This window comes from Schistocerca nitens, chromosome 2, assembly GCF_023898315.1.
Source record: "Schistocerca nitens isolate TAMUIC-IGC-003100 chromosome 2, iqSchNite1.1, whole genome shotgun sequence".
Classification (NCBI taxonomy): domain Eukaryota; kingdom Metazoa; phylum Arthropoda; class Insecta; order Orthoptera; family Acrididae; genus Schistocerca; species Schistocerca nitens.
In genome coordinates, this window is record NC_064615.1 from 1,156,456,449 (window position 1) to 1,156,470,944 (window position 14,496).

Genomic DNA, 14,496 nt, shown 5'->3' on the forward strand with positions numbered 1-14,496 from the left:
TGAAAACCTTGCGTAGGTGGCTCAGTTCGTGGTGCAGGTTGTCGTCGTCTGATATTACTCTTGCACGATGCACCAATGTTTGCAATGCTGCGCGCTTCTGTGCTGGATGATGATGATGGCTGGTGGCGTGCAGGTACAGGTCTGTGTGAGTGGGTTTTCTGTAGACGCTGTGGCCAAGGCACCCATTTCGTTTACGGTGGACAAGGACGTCGAGGAAGTTCAATGCATTATCTTTTTCCAGCTCCATGGTGAACTGGATATAACTGTTGATGCCAATGAGGTGTTCCAAAAACTCGTCTAATTTCTCGCGGCCGTGTGGCCAAATGTTGTTGTTGCGAAAGGCGGCCGAACTTTCCTTTCTGCTTCTCTGTAGTTCGTTTCTATGCTGACATCTATTGAGAAACCGTAGCAGCGTCGACCCATTCCCAGTCCAAAGCTGTGAGTGTTCTTGATAACTGCAGGTGCAAGGCCATGAGAGCACGTCCATTTGCATCCAGCTGTTGCCCTGTGTTGTGAATCCTTTCTTGTAATAATGCAAAGCTGGCACGACGAAATATCCTCCTGGTGGCAGCGGCGTTGATATGATGGGATACCATAGCCAAATTGCCATATATGGCAATGTCACGGGCACCAGTGACGTCACAGGCGGCAGTTAGCGTATATAAGGGCGCACCAACAGCCCACTGGCAGTCATAACACTTGACAATGGTCAAGGAGTGCTTGGCCGAAAGCTCGTGTAGTTTTAACCAATTGACGCGGTTGGAAACCCGAGAACATTTTATTCAATGTTATCGCCGCGAGACTCTGCATTCATACAGTTCTGTAAGAAGTTGAATTGGTATTGTATACGTCTTTTATTTCTTCTGTTATAGCATCTCAAGAGGAAATATGTTACACCAAGACAAGCAACATTAAAGATAATCTAGTAAGTAATTCAAAACCTAAAAATTAGTATTAAATCTCATCCTGACAAGAAATAGTAAGAGTAATTTCAGAAATAAGAACAATTAAATGAATGTAGATAATATTAGTCCAAACAGAGTTTTGGTGATTTACATTTAGACTATGAAGACAGCATAAATAGAGCAATAACCTTGTAATAGATCTATATAGATGTGAATTGATGTCAAAAGTTACTTTGAGTGTGGACCTGATGCACAATTATCAATGGGCTCTATGGAAGTGGCGTGCTTAGAGGAATTCAAGAGTTTGTTGGTGCAACCGTATGGCACTGTACATGTCACAGTTCTATCAGAACACGGATAATTCGCCATAGCACCAGTAGCAGCAGCGAACTCAGTATGGTAACTGTTGTGTAGTGCAGAACTGCCAACCTGAAATAGTTAAACATAACCACATTTTGTTAAATGTAATACAGCCATACAATATAACCTATATGGTCAGTACTGTCTTCAAACATCCAGTTAACTGATAGAATATCACAGTCAAACATAGAAGAATACGAATTTGTTTCGAAACACAAATCATGTTCATAAAATTACACTTTCCCAGCTTCAGTCACGATTATTTTCCAGTATTTATTAACGGGGCTCATTTTGACTGCAAGGTGCCATCAATAAGGGTGGTATCCAACGGCTATCTGGGACGACTCCAGACACGTCTTCGGCCTGGAATCTCATTGACTGGAACACAATTGCCTTCAGTGATAAGTTCTGCATAGGACTGAGCCCTGATGACCAGCAAAGATATATCTGCATATGCTGCAGACAGCGATGTGATACAAACCTGACTATCCCAACCATATGGCCCGACAACCAAGAGTAACAGTCTGAGGAGCCATTTCATTTCATAGCAGGATCTGTTTGGTTGTCATCCATGGCACACTTACACCACAGAGATATGTTAACGATATACGATGCCATATTCCCTTACCTTCCATGCAAGATATCCCAGGCTTACGTTTTAGGAAGATAATTCCCTGTACACACAGCGAGAGATTCTATCGCTTGTCTTCGTGGTTCTCAAACCTTGCCTTGACCGGCAAGGTCACTGGATCTCTCCCCAGTTGAGAATGTTTGGACGGGACCCTCTAACGAACATGAGATTTTGACTACCTAACATGCCAATTGGAAAGAGTTTGGCACAATATCCCCCAGAACAACATCCAACAAGTCTATCATTCAGTGCCAAGCCGAATAATTGCTTGCCTAGGGGCCAGAAGTGGACCAACGTGTTATTGACATGCTTAGTCTGTGAAGCTCTTTCTCCTGAATAAATCAACCAATTCTTCAGGAACTGCAATTATTTGTTTGTTTTTACACATACATTATATCTTCCGATTTCCGTTCTATTCAGTTAATTCCTTCGTGGTATGTCGTCTTTTTGTGTTAGATGGTTCAAATGGCTCTGAGCACTATGGGACTCAACTGCTGAGGTCATTAGTCCCCTAGAACTTAGAACTAGTTAAACCTAACTAACCTAAGGACATCACAAACATCCATGCCCGAGGCAGGATTCGAACCTGCGACCGCAGCGGTCTTGCGGTTCCAGACTGCAGCGCCTTTAACCGCACGGCCGCTTCGGCCGGCTTTTTGTGTTAGAGTGTATACGCTTATATGGCAGAAGGAACTCAACAACAAACGCAGCACCAGCAATTCACACTTTCTCGCACAGCTTCTTTAACGGCTAAGGTAATTACATGTTTCAGATCCTGAGATAATAAGCATACTAAGAAAACAGATACTTTTGCAGGAGGATATTTACATGAAGTGATAAGTTATAAACTGTGATTATTCAGCATTTATTGATTTATTATAATTTCTCACATTATTTTCCAATAAAATACTGAAAAATAAGCGTGACGGAAGTTGAGAAAGCTTTAAATGTTCCATAATGTAGTGGAAAACATCAATGAATTCCATGGAACATAAATATTGTTGCTGCTTAAGGCTGATAGAACATTTAAAGCCTTTCAACTCCATCTTGTTTAACTTAAGTATTTCATTACGAGTATTTGACGAAATGTCCGCCAAATGAGTAGTACGATTTCTGTGCTTCAGAAAACGAAAGTTCTTATGCGTATATCACTCACTGTTTTTACCTGATTCACGACATTATTACTTTCTTTAGTTTATATAGTAATTTAAACGCTAAGGATTTATCTGTACGATGAGGTTCCAATAGGATTAACCTACAGAACTCCTTTCATTATAAAATTATCACATTCTTGTGTCCTAGGTTTGGCTGTAGTCAATATCTAGTATCCTTTTAAGATCATGCAAGTGAAGTTTTGAGATTGTACAGTGCATTTTAAGAATAATCTCTTGTTATTTGAAATTCCATTGCACTTGTTTTGGTGGTAGTGTAGAGTGGTTTAATACATTGTTGTTGCCTGTTAGGACTACCGGGAGATGGGGGTTTCACCCCATGAACCATGGACCCTGTCGGTGATGACTTGGCTTGCGTGCCTCAGCAATAGAGATAGCCATTCCGAATGTGTAACAACAATGGACTGTTATCTGCTTAGAGGTCAAACAATCACGTGGATCCTGAAGAGAGGCCATATTCTTTTTAGTAGTTGTAGGGAAAACACTCTGTATGAGTGACTGATCTGCCCTTGTAACATCAACCAAAATGACCTGGCTACAACAGTGCTGTAAACGGCTGAAAGCAAGGGGAAACTAAAACAGAATCAGTTCCCAAGGGCGTGCAGTTGTATCCCATGGTAAAATGATGATGGAATCGTCTTGGCTAAAATGTTTTGCAGGTAAAATAGTTAAAATTTCCGGGAGGTGACTACTCAGGAAGGTTTTATTATCAGGGGGGACAGAATTTGCGATCTACAGGTCGGAGCATGAAACGTTAGATCCCTTAATTGGGCAGGTAGGTTCGAAAATTTAAAAATGGGAGTGGGTAGGTTGTAGTTAGATCTAGTGGGACTAAGTGAGGTTTGGTGTCAAGAGGAACAGACCTTGGGTCAGGGGAATAAAGGGTTGTAAATACAAAATCAAATAGGGGTAATGCAGGAAAAGGTTTTATAATGAATAAAAAAAGGAATGCAGCTAACCTAGTATGAACAGCATCGTCAACACATTATTGCAGTCAAGAAAGACACAGATTCAATACTCACGACATTAGTAGACTTTCATATACCAGCTAGCTCTGCAGATGATGAACAGGTTGAGGAAATGTATGATGAGATAAAACAAATTATTCAGATAGTTAAAGGAAACGAACGTTTAATTGTGATGGGGGACTGAAATTCGACAGTAGAAAAAAGAAAAGAATGAAAAATGGTATGGACTGCGGGAGAAGAATGAAAGAGAAAGCCACTTGTTAGAATTTTGCACACAGCCTAATTTAATCTTTTCTGGTTTAAGAACCGTGAAATGGTTGTATACACGGAAAAGATCTAGACACACTAGAATGTTTTGCATTGATTATATAACTGTAAGGTAGAGATTTAGGAATTAGATTTTAAACTGCAAGACATCTCCATGCGCAAATGTGGATTCTGACCACAATTCATTAGTTATGAACTGGAGATTAAAACTGTAGAAACTGAAAAATGATAGGAAAATAAGGTGATGGAACCTAAATAAGTTAAAGAATGAGAGGCTGTTGAGCATTTCATAGGGGGCATTAGGCAACGATAGACTAGAACAAAGGAAGGAATACAGTAGAAAAGACAGTTGGGTACCTTTGAGGGATGAAATAGTGAAGACAGCAGTGGTTTAAATATGTATGAAGACAAGGCCTAGTAGAGATTCTTGTATATCACAGGACATATTGAATATAACTGCTGAGAGGAGAAAACAAAAATGCAGCAAATGAAGCAGGCGAAAGGGATTACGAACGTCTAAAAATGATATTGCCAGGAAGTCCAAAATGGCTAAGCAGGAATGGCTAGATGACAAACGTAAGAATTTAGAAACTTATTTCACTACGATACAGTCCACAGGAAAATTAAAGAGGCGATTGGAGGAATGTGAAGCAGCTCTACCATTGTCAAGAGCTCAGGTGTGACACCAATACTAAGCATAGAAGGGAAAGCTGAAAGATAAAAGGAATATATAGAGAGTTTATACAAGGGCGATGAACTTGAAAGCATCACTGTAGAAACAGTACCGAATTACCAGGCTGATAAGTCATGGTTGCATAACACAAACACGAATTCTTTACAGAAGAACGTAAAAACTGTTAGTAGCCGATTTCGTGGAAGATCAGCTTGGGATTTCGCAGGAATGCAGGACCTCGCGAAGCAGTACCGAACCTACGACTTAACTTAGAAGATAGGTAACAGAAATGAGCGTTTGGCGTCATTCGCCGGGAGGCGCCTTACGGGGCAGGTCCGGCCGCCTTGGTGCAGGTCTTATTACATGCGACGTCACATTGGGCGACCTGCGCGCCGTTTGGGGATGAAATGATGATGATGACAACACAACACCCAGTCCCTGAGAGTAGAAAATCCCCGACCCAGGAATCGAACCCGGGTCCTTAGGACGGCAATCCGTCACGCTGACCACTCAGCTATCGGGGCGGGCAGAAGATAGATAAAGGAATGGCAGACCTACCTCTTTAGCAACTGTAGACTTTTGACTGGAATACTCTGTTTGATATTTTGAAGGTAGTAGGGGTAAAATACAGGAAGAGGAAGCCTATTTACGCCTTGTACAGCTACCAAATGGCAGTTATAAGATTCGAGGGGCATGAAGGGGAAGTTGTGGTTGAGAAGAGAGTGAGACAGGGTTGTAGCCTATACCTGTTGTTAGTCAATCCGTACACTGAGCATGCAATAAAGGATGGCAAAGAAAAATTTGGAGTAGTAACTAAATTTATGGGAGAAGCAATAAAAATTTTATTTTGATGTTTGCTGATGACATTGTAACTCTCCAGAATGAGATTTTCACTCTGCAGCGGAGTGTGCGCTGATATGAAACTTCCTGGCAGATTAAAACTCTGTGCCCGACCGAGACTCGAACTCGGGACCTTTGCCTTTCGCGGGCAAGTGCTCTACCACTTTTTTTTTTTAATCTCATTTTCTTCGTTTTTTCGTTCGTGTCATTTGCTCGGTGCGGACATCGCAAGACACCCGTTTCAGTTCGTTATTGATCCATTAACTAAGTTTTTTTTATTACAGAGGGCAGCTAACCCTTACCATCTGAGCTACCGAAGCACGACTCACGCCCGGTCCTCACAGCTTTGCTTCTGCCAGCACTTGCCCGCGAAAGGCAAAGGCCCCGAGTTCGAGTCTCGGTCGGGCACACAGTTTTAATCTGCCAGGAAGTTTCACATTGTAACTCTGTCAGAGACAACAAAGGATTTGGAAGAGCCGTTGAACAGAATCGGTAACGTCTTTAATGGAGGTTGTACGATGATAATTGACAAAAGTAAAGCAGATATAATGGAATAGTTGAATGAAATCAGATGATGCTAAGGGAATTAGATTAGGGAAGAGTCACTAAAAGTAGTTGATGACTTTTACTATTCGGCCAGCAAAAATCTGATAGCCAAAGTAGAGAAGATATAAAACGTCGACTGGCAGTGGAAAACAGTGTTTCTGAAGAACGAAAATTTGTTAGCATTGAATATAGGTTTTAAGTGTTAGTAAATGTGTTCTGTAGGTATTTGTCTGGGATGTAGCCATGTACGTATGGAAGCGGAACAGTGTAGATAAGAAGGAATAGAGGCTCTTGAATTGTGGTGCTACAGAAGTATACTGAAGATTAGATCGGTAAATCGCGTAACTAATGAGAAGGTACTGGCGAGAAATGGTGAGACAAGAAATTTGTGGCACAGCTTGACTAAAAGAAGAGGCCCGTTGATATGACATATTCTGAGACATCAAGGGATCACAAATTTAGTATTTGAGGAAAGTACTGGTGTACAGGAAGACCAAGAGATAAATACAGGAAATAGAATCAGAAAGATGTAGGTTTCAGTTGTCATTTGGAGATGAAGTGGCTTGCGCAGCATAAAGTAACACTGCGAGTAGAATCAGACCAACTTGGAACTGAAGGCCACTACAGTATACAATCAACAGAACGATCAACAGTAAACATGGAGTAATAGCGGAGTGTAACATAGCCTACAGTTGCGACACTCACTGCTGTGAAAATTGTTACCATCTGACAGCTGAAATGGCACTAGCCTTCCTAGAGAGGAGAAAGAATACCATATAATTAAAGTTTGTTTCTATCGTTCTACTTAGTTAAGGAAATAGTAATTATATTTTGTGTTCCAAGCATGAGTAAATTGTCGAAAGACACAACTTATTCACGAAAAAATACTTTCGAATACATTCATAGCTGCACCTTACTCCGCTGAAAGGAAGAGAATATGTGGGGAAAACGAACGCTTGAATCTTTTCTTGTGAGCTCTGATTTCTCTTATTTTATTATTATGATTATAGATACAGATGGGCGCCAACAAGACACACTGGTGTCCAAAATTAAAGCAACAAACTGCTATTTCCCCGTCCTTTGTCTAATTCACGTTATAGTCATACAAATTGTCAACAGATGTAGCTGCACGCCAGCAGTGACGTCAGGGCACCTATAAAGTGGGGTAATGTTTGCAGGGTCGTCCCACACCCACAACCGCTGTGTACACAGTCACAGACGGTGCAGCGTGGCACAGTGAATATGCCTACAGACTCTCTGCTGTGGAGGGCCACAGGAAGAATGGAAGCGGGAGAGTCGTAAACTGATGTGGCCCGATGGCTTAAACTGAATCGTTCTTGTAACGGCGACCGGAACGGTCGCGGGGTTGAAGTGATGGAAAGCGCGGCGGGACCGGCGGTGTGGCCCGTGAACAACAACACAACGGAAGAGGACGGACACGACCAACGAAGGACAGAACGAACAACAAGATCGAAACAACGGAGTCACAAGAAAGCCTAACAACCACGTCCACTCGCACACAGAACAAGAAAGTAAATAAGCTGTCTAACACGAGGCGATGTGTCCAGAGACGTACGCAGGGTTAGCCTGGCTGGCTGAGCGAGAGGCAGGCGCTTAAGTATTCTACCGGGGGCGCCGCTATTGGCAGCTGGAACCATGTGTTCAGCTGTGGCGCCCTCACACTAAATGCGGGCCAGGAGGCTCGCGCCGCCATAGCTTACGGCGCGATGGTGCAGAGACCTCTAGGGGTTTTCGACGTCCATGAAGTCTGGCGGGGATTCAAATTCCGCGTCACGTGGTACCAGATCCCTCCCCCCTGAAACTTGCGCGTAGGGGTGGAAACACCCCGGACAGTGCCGAGTTGGGCGGCAGAGGGAAGAGGAACTGGGCTCATCAACAGCTATTGGCGGGGAGGAAGGGACGTCCTAGGTATCCATGACAACCGATCCGGAGTCCAGGGTGGGGGAGGGAGCCGCCGATCCACCCGGAGGCGGAGAGGGCTGGCGGCAGACCCGCGGGGAGACGGCAACCGGGGGCAGAGACGGTGACTCGAGGACCACGTCTGTATCTGAAGGGAAGAGGCAGCGGCACGAGACCCGTGGCGGCACGCGGGCGGAGCTGATTGTAATGGCGGCGCTCCAACCCTTTCGACGTCGGCACCGACGTCACACGCCGCCCATGGACCGCGACGACCGTGGCGGGTGTCCAACCCCAATTGCGCCCGTACTCGCGGGCCCACACGGCCGTGAAAGGGGCATACCGCTGCGAGGGCCGGGAGTGGCGGTGGTAGGAGGATGGCATCAGCAAATGGAGCAGGGCCCGTGGCCGTCGTCCATGAAGGAGCTCTGCCGGACTGCGTCAGTCAATTGGCGTAGTGTGATAGCTGCTCAAAAACAGGGTGAGGGCCGACTTGGTTGGAGATGTGTCGATCACCTTAGTCAACAGGTGTTTAAAAGTGAGGAGAAGCCTCTCCGCTGCACCATTGGACCAAGAGTGGAAAGGGGGCTACAGAAATGTTTGATACTGTTGGCCTGACAGAAGTCATGGAAGGAGGACGCCGTGAATTGGGGACCATTATCGGAGACCAACATGTGTGGCAGGCCCTCAATGGTGAGAATCTGGGCCAGGGCCATGAGTGGTGGCTGCCATGCAGACAACATATGGGTATCCGGAGTAGGCATCAACGATGAGTAACCATATGGACCCCAAAAATGGGCCTGCAAAATCGATATGGATCCGATCACAGGGCCAGCGATGCACAAGCCAGGGTGCAAACGACTGAGGGGAGCTTGCCCGGTGACGCACACAGACAGTGCACCCACGGACCAGGAGCTCAATGTCGCCATCAATGCCGGGCCAATACACATGCTGGCGAGCCAAAACTTTCATTCGGGACATACCCCAGTGCCCGTGGTGTAACAAACCGAGCACCCTAAGCTGCAATTTTGGAGGGATGACCAGGTGATGGGCATCTGACTCTGTGGCCAACAGAAGGACATCATAGACCACAGAGAGCCTGTGGGACAGGTGGCACCAGGGGTTGAAATAGGACTGCATCCGACGAGTAACATAGGACGGCCACCTGTGGACCACATAGTTGAGAACCTGCAGCAACACAGGGTAGCGGCGGCGGAATCAATGTGAAAGCAGAGGACTTGTTGTTGGTCAAAGGCAGGATCGGGGCCTCCTGGGAGACGTGACAAAGCGTCCGCGTTAGCATGGTGGGCGGTGGGTGTAAAAACAATGCCCAGCGTTGGAGACGTTGAGGTGGCCGCTCTGGAAGGTGAGAGTGGTGTCCAAAAAGTGTAACCAAGGGTTTATGGTCCGTCAGGAGGGTGAATTTGCCCCAAAGAGATAGGTGTGAAATTTTTGGACAGCGAACACGATCGCCAGAGTGTCCTTTTCAATCTGGGAGTAGTTCTGTTGTGCTGGGGTCAACGTCTTAGAGGCATAAGCGATGGGCTGTTTGGAGCCATTGGCATCCTGGCACACAAGGACGGCCCCAGTGCCATATGCCGATGCATCAGCTGCCACAACCTAGGGGCCATCCGAAGAAAAGGGAGTAAGACAAGGGGCGGACTTGAGCATCGATTTAAACGGAGAAAAGCCTGGTCACAGGCAGGCGTCCAATCAAGAGGTACCCCTTTGTTATGCAAGTCATTGAGGGGTTGAGCAATGGAGGCAGCCTGGGGCAAAAACTTTAAGTAATAAGTAACCTTGCTCAAAAACACCTAGAGTTCAGATAAGTTCTTGGGGCGAGGAAGGGCCTCAATGGCCGCAACATTACGACCCGAAGGGCGAATGACTTCTTTGCTAAGCCAGTGGTCTAAGCATTTCACTTTCGGTTCGAAAAAACAACACTTGTCCAGCCGACAGTGTAAACCAGCAGAGTGTGAAATAAGGCACTGAGGTTTTGCAAGTGTACCTGGCGGGAACGCCCGGTGACCAAGATAATTCACACAGGCAGGGATAGGCTGTGTAAGCTGCTCCAGGAATCGCTGGAAAATGGCCGGCGCCGAATAGACACCAAAGGAAAGGCGCTTGAACTTATACAATCCGAAAGGCGTGTTGATAACCATGATGTTCTGAGATTCGGCATCCAAGGGCAACTGGTGTTATGCCTCAGCCAGGTCGATCTCCCCCGGCAAGCTTGGCAAGAGGGCCTTCCTGTCGGGGAATGGGGTAAGTGTCAATCAGGGACTGAGCATTGACAGTAGCGCCGAAGTCCCTACACAGCCGTGATATCACCTACGCACTATACAGGCTCCAGCACGCCAGCGGCCTGGAGCCGATAAAGTTCCTGCTTGACCGCTGGTCGTAAAACCACTGGAAAGGGCCGGGCCTGGAAAAAGCGAGGCTGTGCATCCGGCCGTAGGGTGAAGTGTGCCTGAAAGCCGGAAGCACATCCGAGATCCGGTCCAAACAATGACGCAAAAGCGGAGCACAGATCGTCCAAGTCCTAAGAGGGAGCAGCCGTGGAAACGACCTTAACTTCGTCGGAAATTGAAAAGCCCAACAGTTGAAACGCATCCAGGCCAAAAATATTCGAAGCCGGCGGATGGTCGACGACAAAGAGGGTAAGGAACTGGGAAACATGCTTGTACGTCGCCTGGGCGACGAACTGCCCATGAAGGAGAATGGAACTGTCTCTGTAGGCGACCAAATGGTGAGAGGGAGGCGACAATGCAAATGAGCCCAGCCAGGTAAATGTCGTCATATTAATTAGAGAGACGGTGGCCCAAGTGTCGACATGAAAACTGACATCCTGAGTGAAAATGCGGAGATTGAGGAAAAACTTCCGCACTGACGGGTAGTCCTGTGGGACGAACGACCGCAGAGCATGGACTGTATCTTGAGGACCAGGAGGGGCAGGACTGGAGCGAGTCGAATGACTACTACAAACAGATCGGATGTGGCCCTCCTTGTTACACAGCGTGCACGTTTTCCAGCGGTGGGGACAATCAGCCCGCGAATTGGCAGTAAAGCACTGTGGGCAAGAGGGAAGTGGGTCGCGCGACCGGCGACGAGGAGTGACCGAAGGCGCCGATGCCATAGAGACGTCGGACAACGAGGAGTCCCGACGGCACTGGCCTCTGTCGGCCGGGCCACGTCGACGTCACGCGGGCGGAACCCGCCGTGACGCCGCGATCGCCGCCACCTGCGGTCGCGCCATAAGACGCTCGTTAGCGGCTTGAGCAATCTCAAAGGAGTGGGAAATGTGGAGAATCTCTTCCAAGGAGGGGATGTCGAGTTTCAACGCCGCAGAGCGGACCTCCCTGGATCAGGGAGTCCGCATACGAAGACTTACACTGCTGACTGGTGCACGTAAAATCGCATCGACGGCTGAGACCCTGCAAGTCCGTGACCAGGAGCGATACGATTGACCCGGCTGTTTATGGTACTGGTGGAACTCCAGCCGAGAGGCGACCACGTGGTAGCGATGGGAATAATAGTTTGTCAGCAAAAAGGCAGATCTCCTGGAAAGAGAGAGCCACAGGATCGGACAACCGTGCCAACATGGGGAGAAGAAAGAACGTGTCCGGGGAGGCCCAAGACAAAATCAACGACCGCTGAAAAGAGTAGTCCGTGACTTGAAAAGCCGTAAAATTATGTTGTTTCAGCCGATGCAAGTAGGTTTCCCAGTCCTCTTTAGAGTCATTAAACGGCGGAAACGACGGCCGACGTGGGAAAGCATCGGACACCCGAGGACTCGGAAGCTGTTGTGGCAACGCGTCCCGGGCATCGACTTTGTCCGTTAGCAACTGCAGCGACTTTTGTAATATGTCTAACTGGAGCTGCTGCTGCCGCATGAGCTGCTGCTGTTGCTCCAGCAGACAGACCAACCTGGCCTCCATACCAACAACGACCACCGTTTACCTCGTCGCCAAAATGTTGTAACGTCTACTGGAACCGTCTACATCTACATCTACATCTACATCTACATCCATACTCCGCAAGCCACCTGACTGTGTGTGGCGAAGGGTACCCTGAGTACCTCTATCGGTTCTCCCTTCTATTCCAGTCTCGTATTGTTCGTGGAAAGAAGGATTGTCGGTATGCTTCTGTGTGGGCTCTAATCTCTCTTATTTTATCCTCATGCTCTCTTCGCGAGATATACGTAGGAGGGAGCAATATACTGCTTGACTCTTCGGTGAAGGTATGTTCTTGAAACTTTAACAAAAGCCCGTACCGATCTACTGAGCGTCTCTCCTGCAGAGTCTTCCACTGGAGTTTATGTATGATCTCCGTAACGCTTTCGCGATTACTAAATGATCCTGTAACGAAGCGCGCTGCTCTCCGTTGGATCTTCTCTATCTCTTCTCTCAACCCTATCTGGTACTGATCCCACACTGCTGAGCAGTATTCAAGCAGTGGGCGAACAAGCGTACTGCAACCTACTTCCTTTGTTTTCGGATTGCATTTCCTTAGTATTCTTCCAATGAATCTCAGTCTGGCATCTGCTTTACCGACGATCAACTTTATATGATCATTCCATTTTAAATCACTCCTAATGCCTACTCCCAGATGATTTGTTGAATTAACTGCTTCCAGTTGCTGACCTGCTATTTTGTAGCTAAATGATAAGGGATCTATCTTTCTATGTATTCGCAGCACATTACACTTGTCTACATTGACATTGAATTGCCATTCCCTGCACCATGCGTCAATTCGCTGCAGATCCTCCTGCATTTCAGTACAATTTTCCATTGTTACAACCTCTCGATACACCACAGCATCATCTGCAAAAAGCCTTAGTGATTTTCCGATGTCATCCACATGGTCATTTATGTATATTGCGAATAGCAACGGTCCTACGACACTCCCCTGCGGCACACCTGAAATCACTCTTACTTCGGAAGACTCCTCTCCATTGAGAATGACATGCTGCGTTCTGTTATCTGGGAACTCTTCAATCCAATCACACAATTGGTCTGATAGTCCATATGCTCTTACTTTGTTCATTAAACGACTGTGAGGAACTGTATCGAACGCCTTGCGGAAGTCAAGACACAGGGCATCTACCTGGGAACCCCTTCTGAGTCTCGTGGACGAATAGCGCGAGCTGGGTTTCACACGATCGTCTTTTTTGAAACCCATGCTGATTCCAACAGAGTAGATTTCTAGTCTCCAGAAAAGTCATTATACTCGAACATAATACGTGTTCCAAAATTCTACAGCTGATCGGCGTTAGAGATATAGGTCTATAGTTCTGCACATCTGTTCGACGTCCCTTCTTGAAAACGGGGATGACCTGTGCCCTTTTCCAATCCTTTGGAACGCTACGCTCTTCTAGAGACCTACGGTACACCGCTGCAAGAAGGGGGGGGGGGGGGCAAGTTCCTTCGCGTACGCCGTGTAAAATCGAACTGGTATCCCATAAGGTCCAGCGGCCTTTCCTCTTTTGAGCAATTTTAATTGTTTCTCTATCCCTCTGTCGTCTATTTCGATATCTACCATTTTGTCATCTGTGCGACAATCTAGAGAAGGAACTACAGTGCAGTCTTCCTCTGTGAAACAGCTTTGGAAAAAGACATTTAGTATTTCGGCCTTTAGTCTGTCATCCTCTGTTTCAGTACCATTTTGGTCACAGAGTGTGGACATTTTGTTTTGATCCACCTACCCCTTTGACATAAGACCAAAATTTCTTAGGATTTTCTGCCAAGTCAGTACATAGAACTTTACTTTCGAATTCACTGAACGCCTCTTGCATAGCCCTACTCACACTACATTTCGCTTCGCGTAATTTTTGGTCTGTGTACGAATTTAATATGAGAATTAATAAAGCAAAAACAAAAGTAATGGCATGCGACAAAGAAGATCAAGTGAAAGTCCAAGTTCATGTAGGCAATGAACTGCTCGAACAAGTTGATAAATTTACTTATCTGGGCAGTAATATTACCAGGGATGGAAGGAGCAAGGCAGAAGTGAGAAGTAGAATAGCTCTAGCGAAGGCTGCTTTTAACAAGAAGAAAAACATATTAACATCTAAGAGCATCAGCCTTGAAATCTGGAAAAGATTTTTGAAATCATATGTGTGGAGTGTGGCATGCTATGGTGTGAAACATGGACTCTCGGGACAGAGGAAGACCAGAAGCTAAATTCTTTTGAAATGTGGTGCTATAGACGCATGCTC

General features: G+C 46.3%; 1 protein-coding gene across 1 annotated transcript in view; it reads right to left on the minus strand.

Annotated features, from left to right (window-relative positions):
- Window positions 1-938: 938 nt before the first annotated feature.
- The window catches only part of LOC126235608 (fatty acyl-CoA reductase 1-like), a 252,893-nt gene continuing 239,335 nt past the window's right edge, over window positions 939-14,496 (minus strand). The window contains exon 9 of the mRNA XM_049944319.1: window positions 939-1,334. Coding sequence (XP_049800276.1) covers window positions 1,241-1,334 — 94 coding nt within the window. The 3' untranslated portion in view covers window positions 939-1,240. The remainder of the gene's footprint in view (window positions 1,335-14,496) is intronic.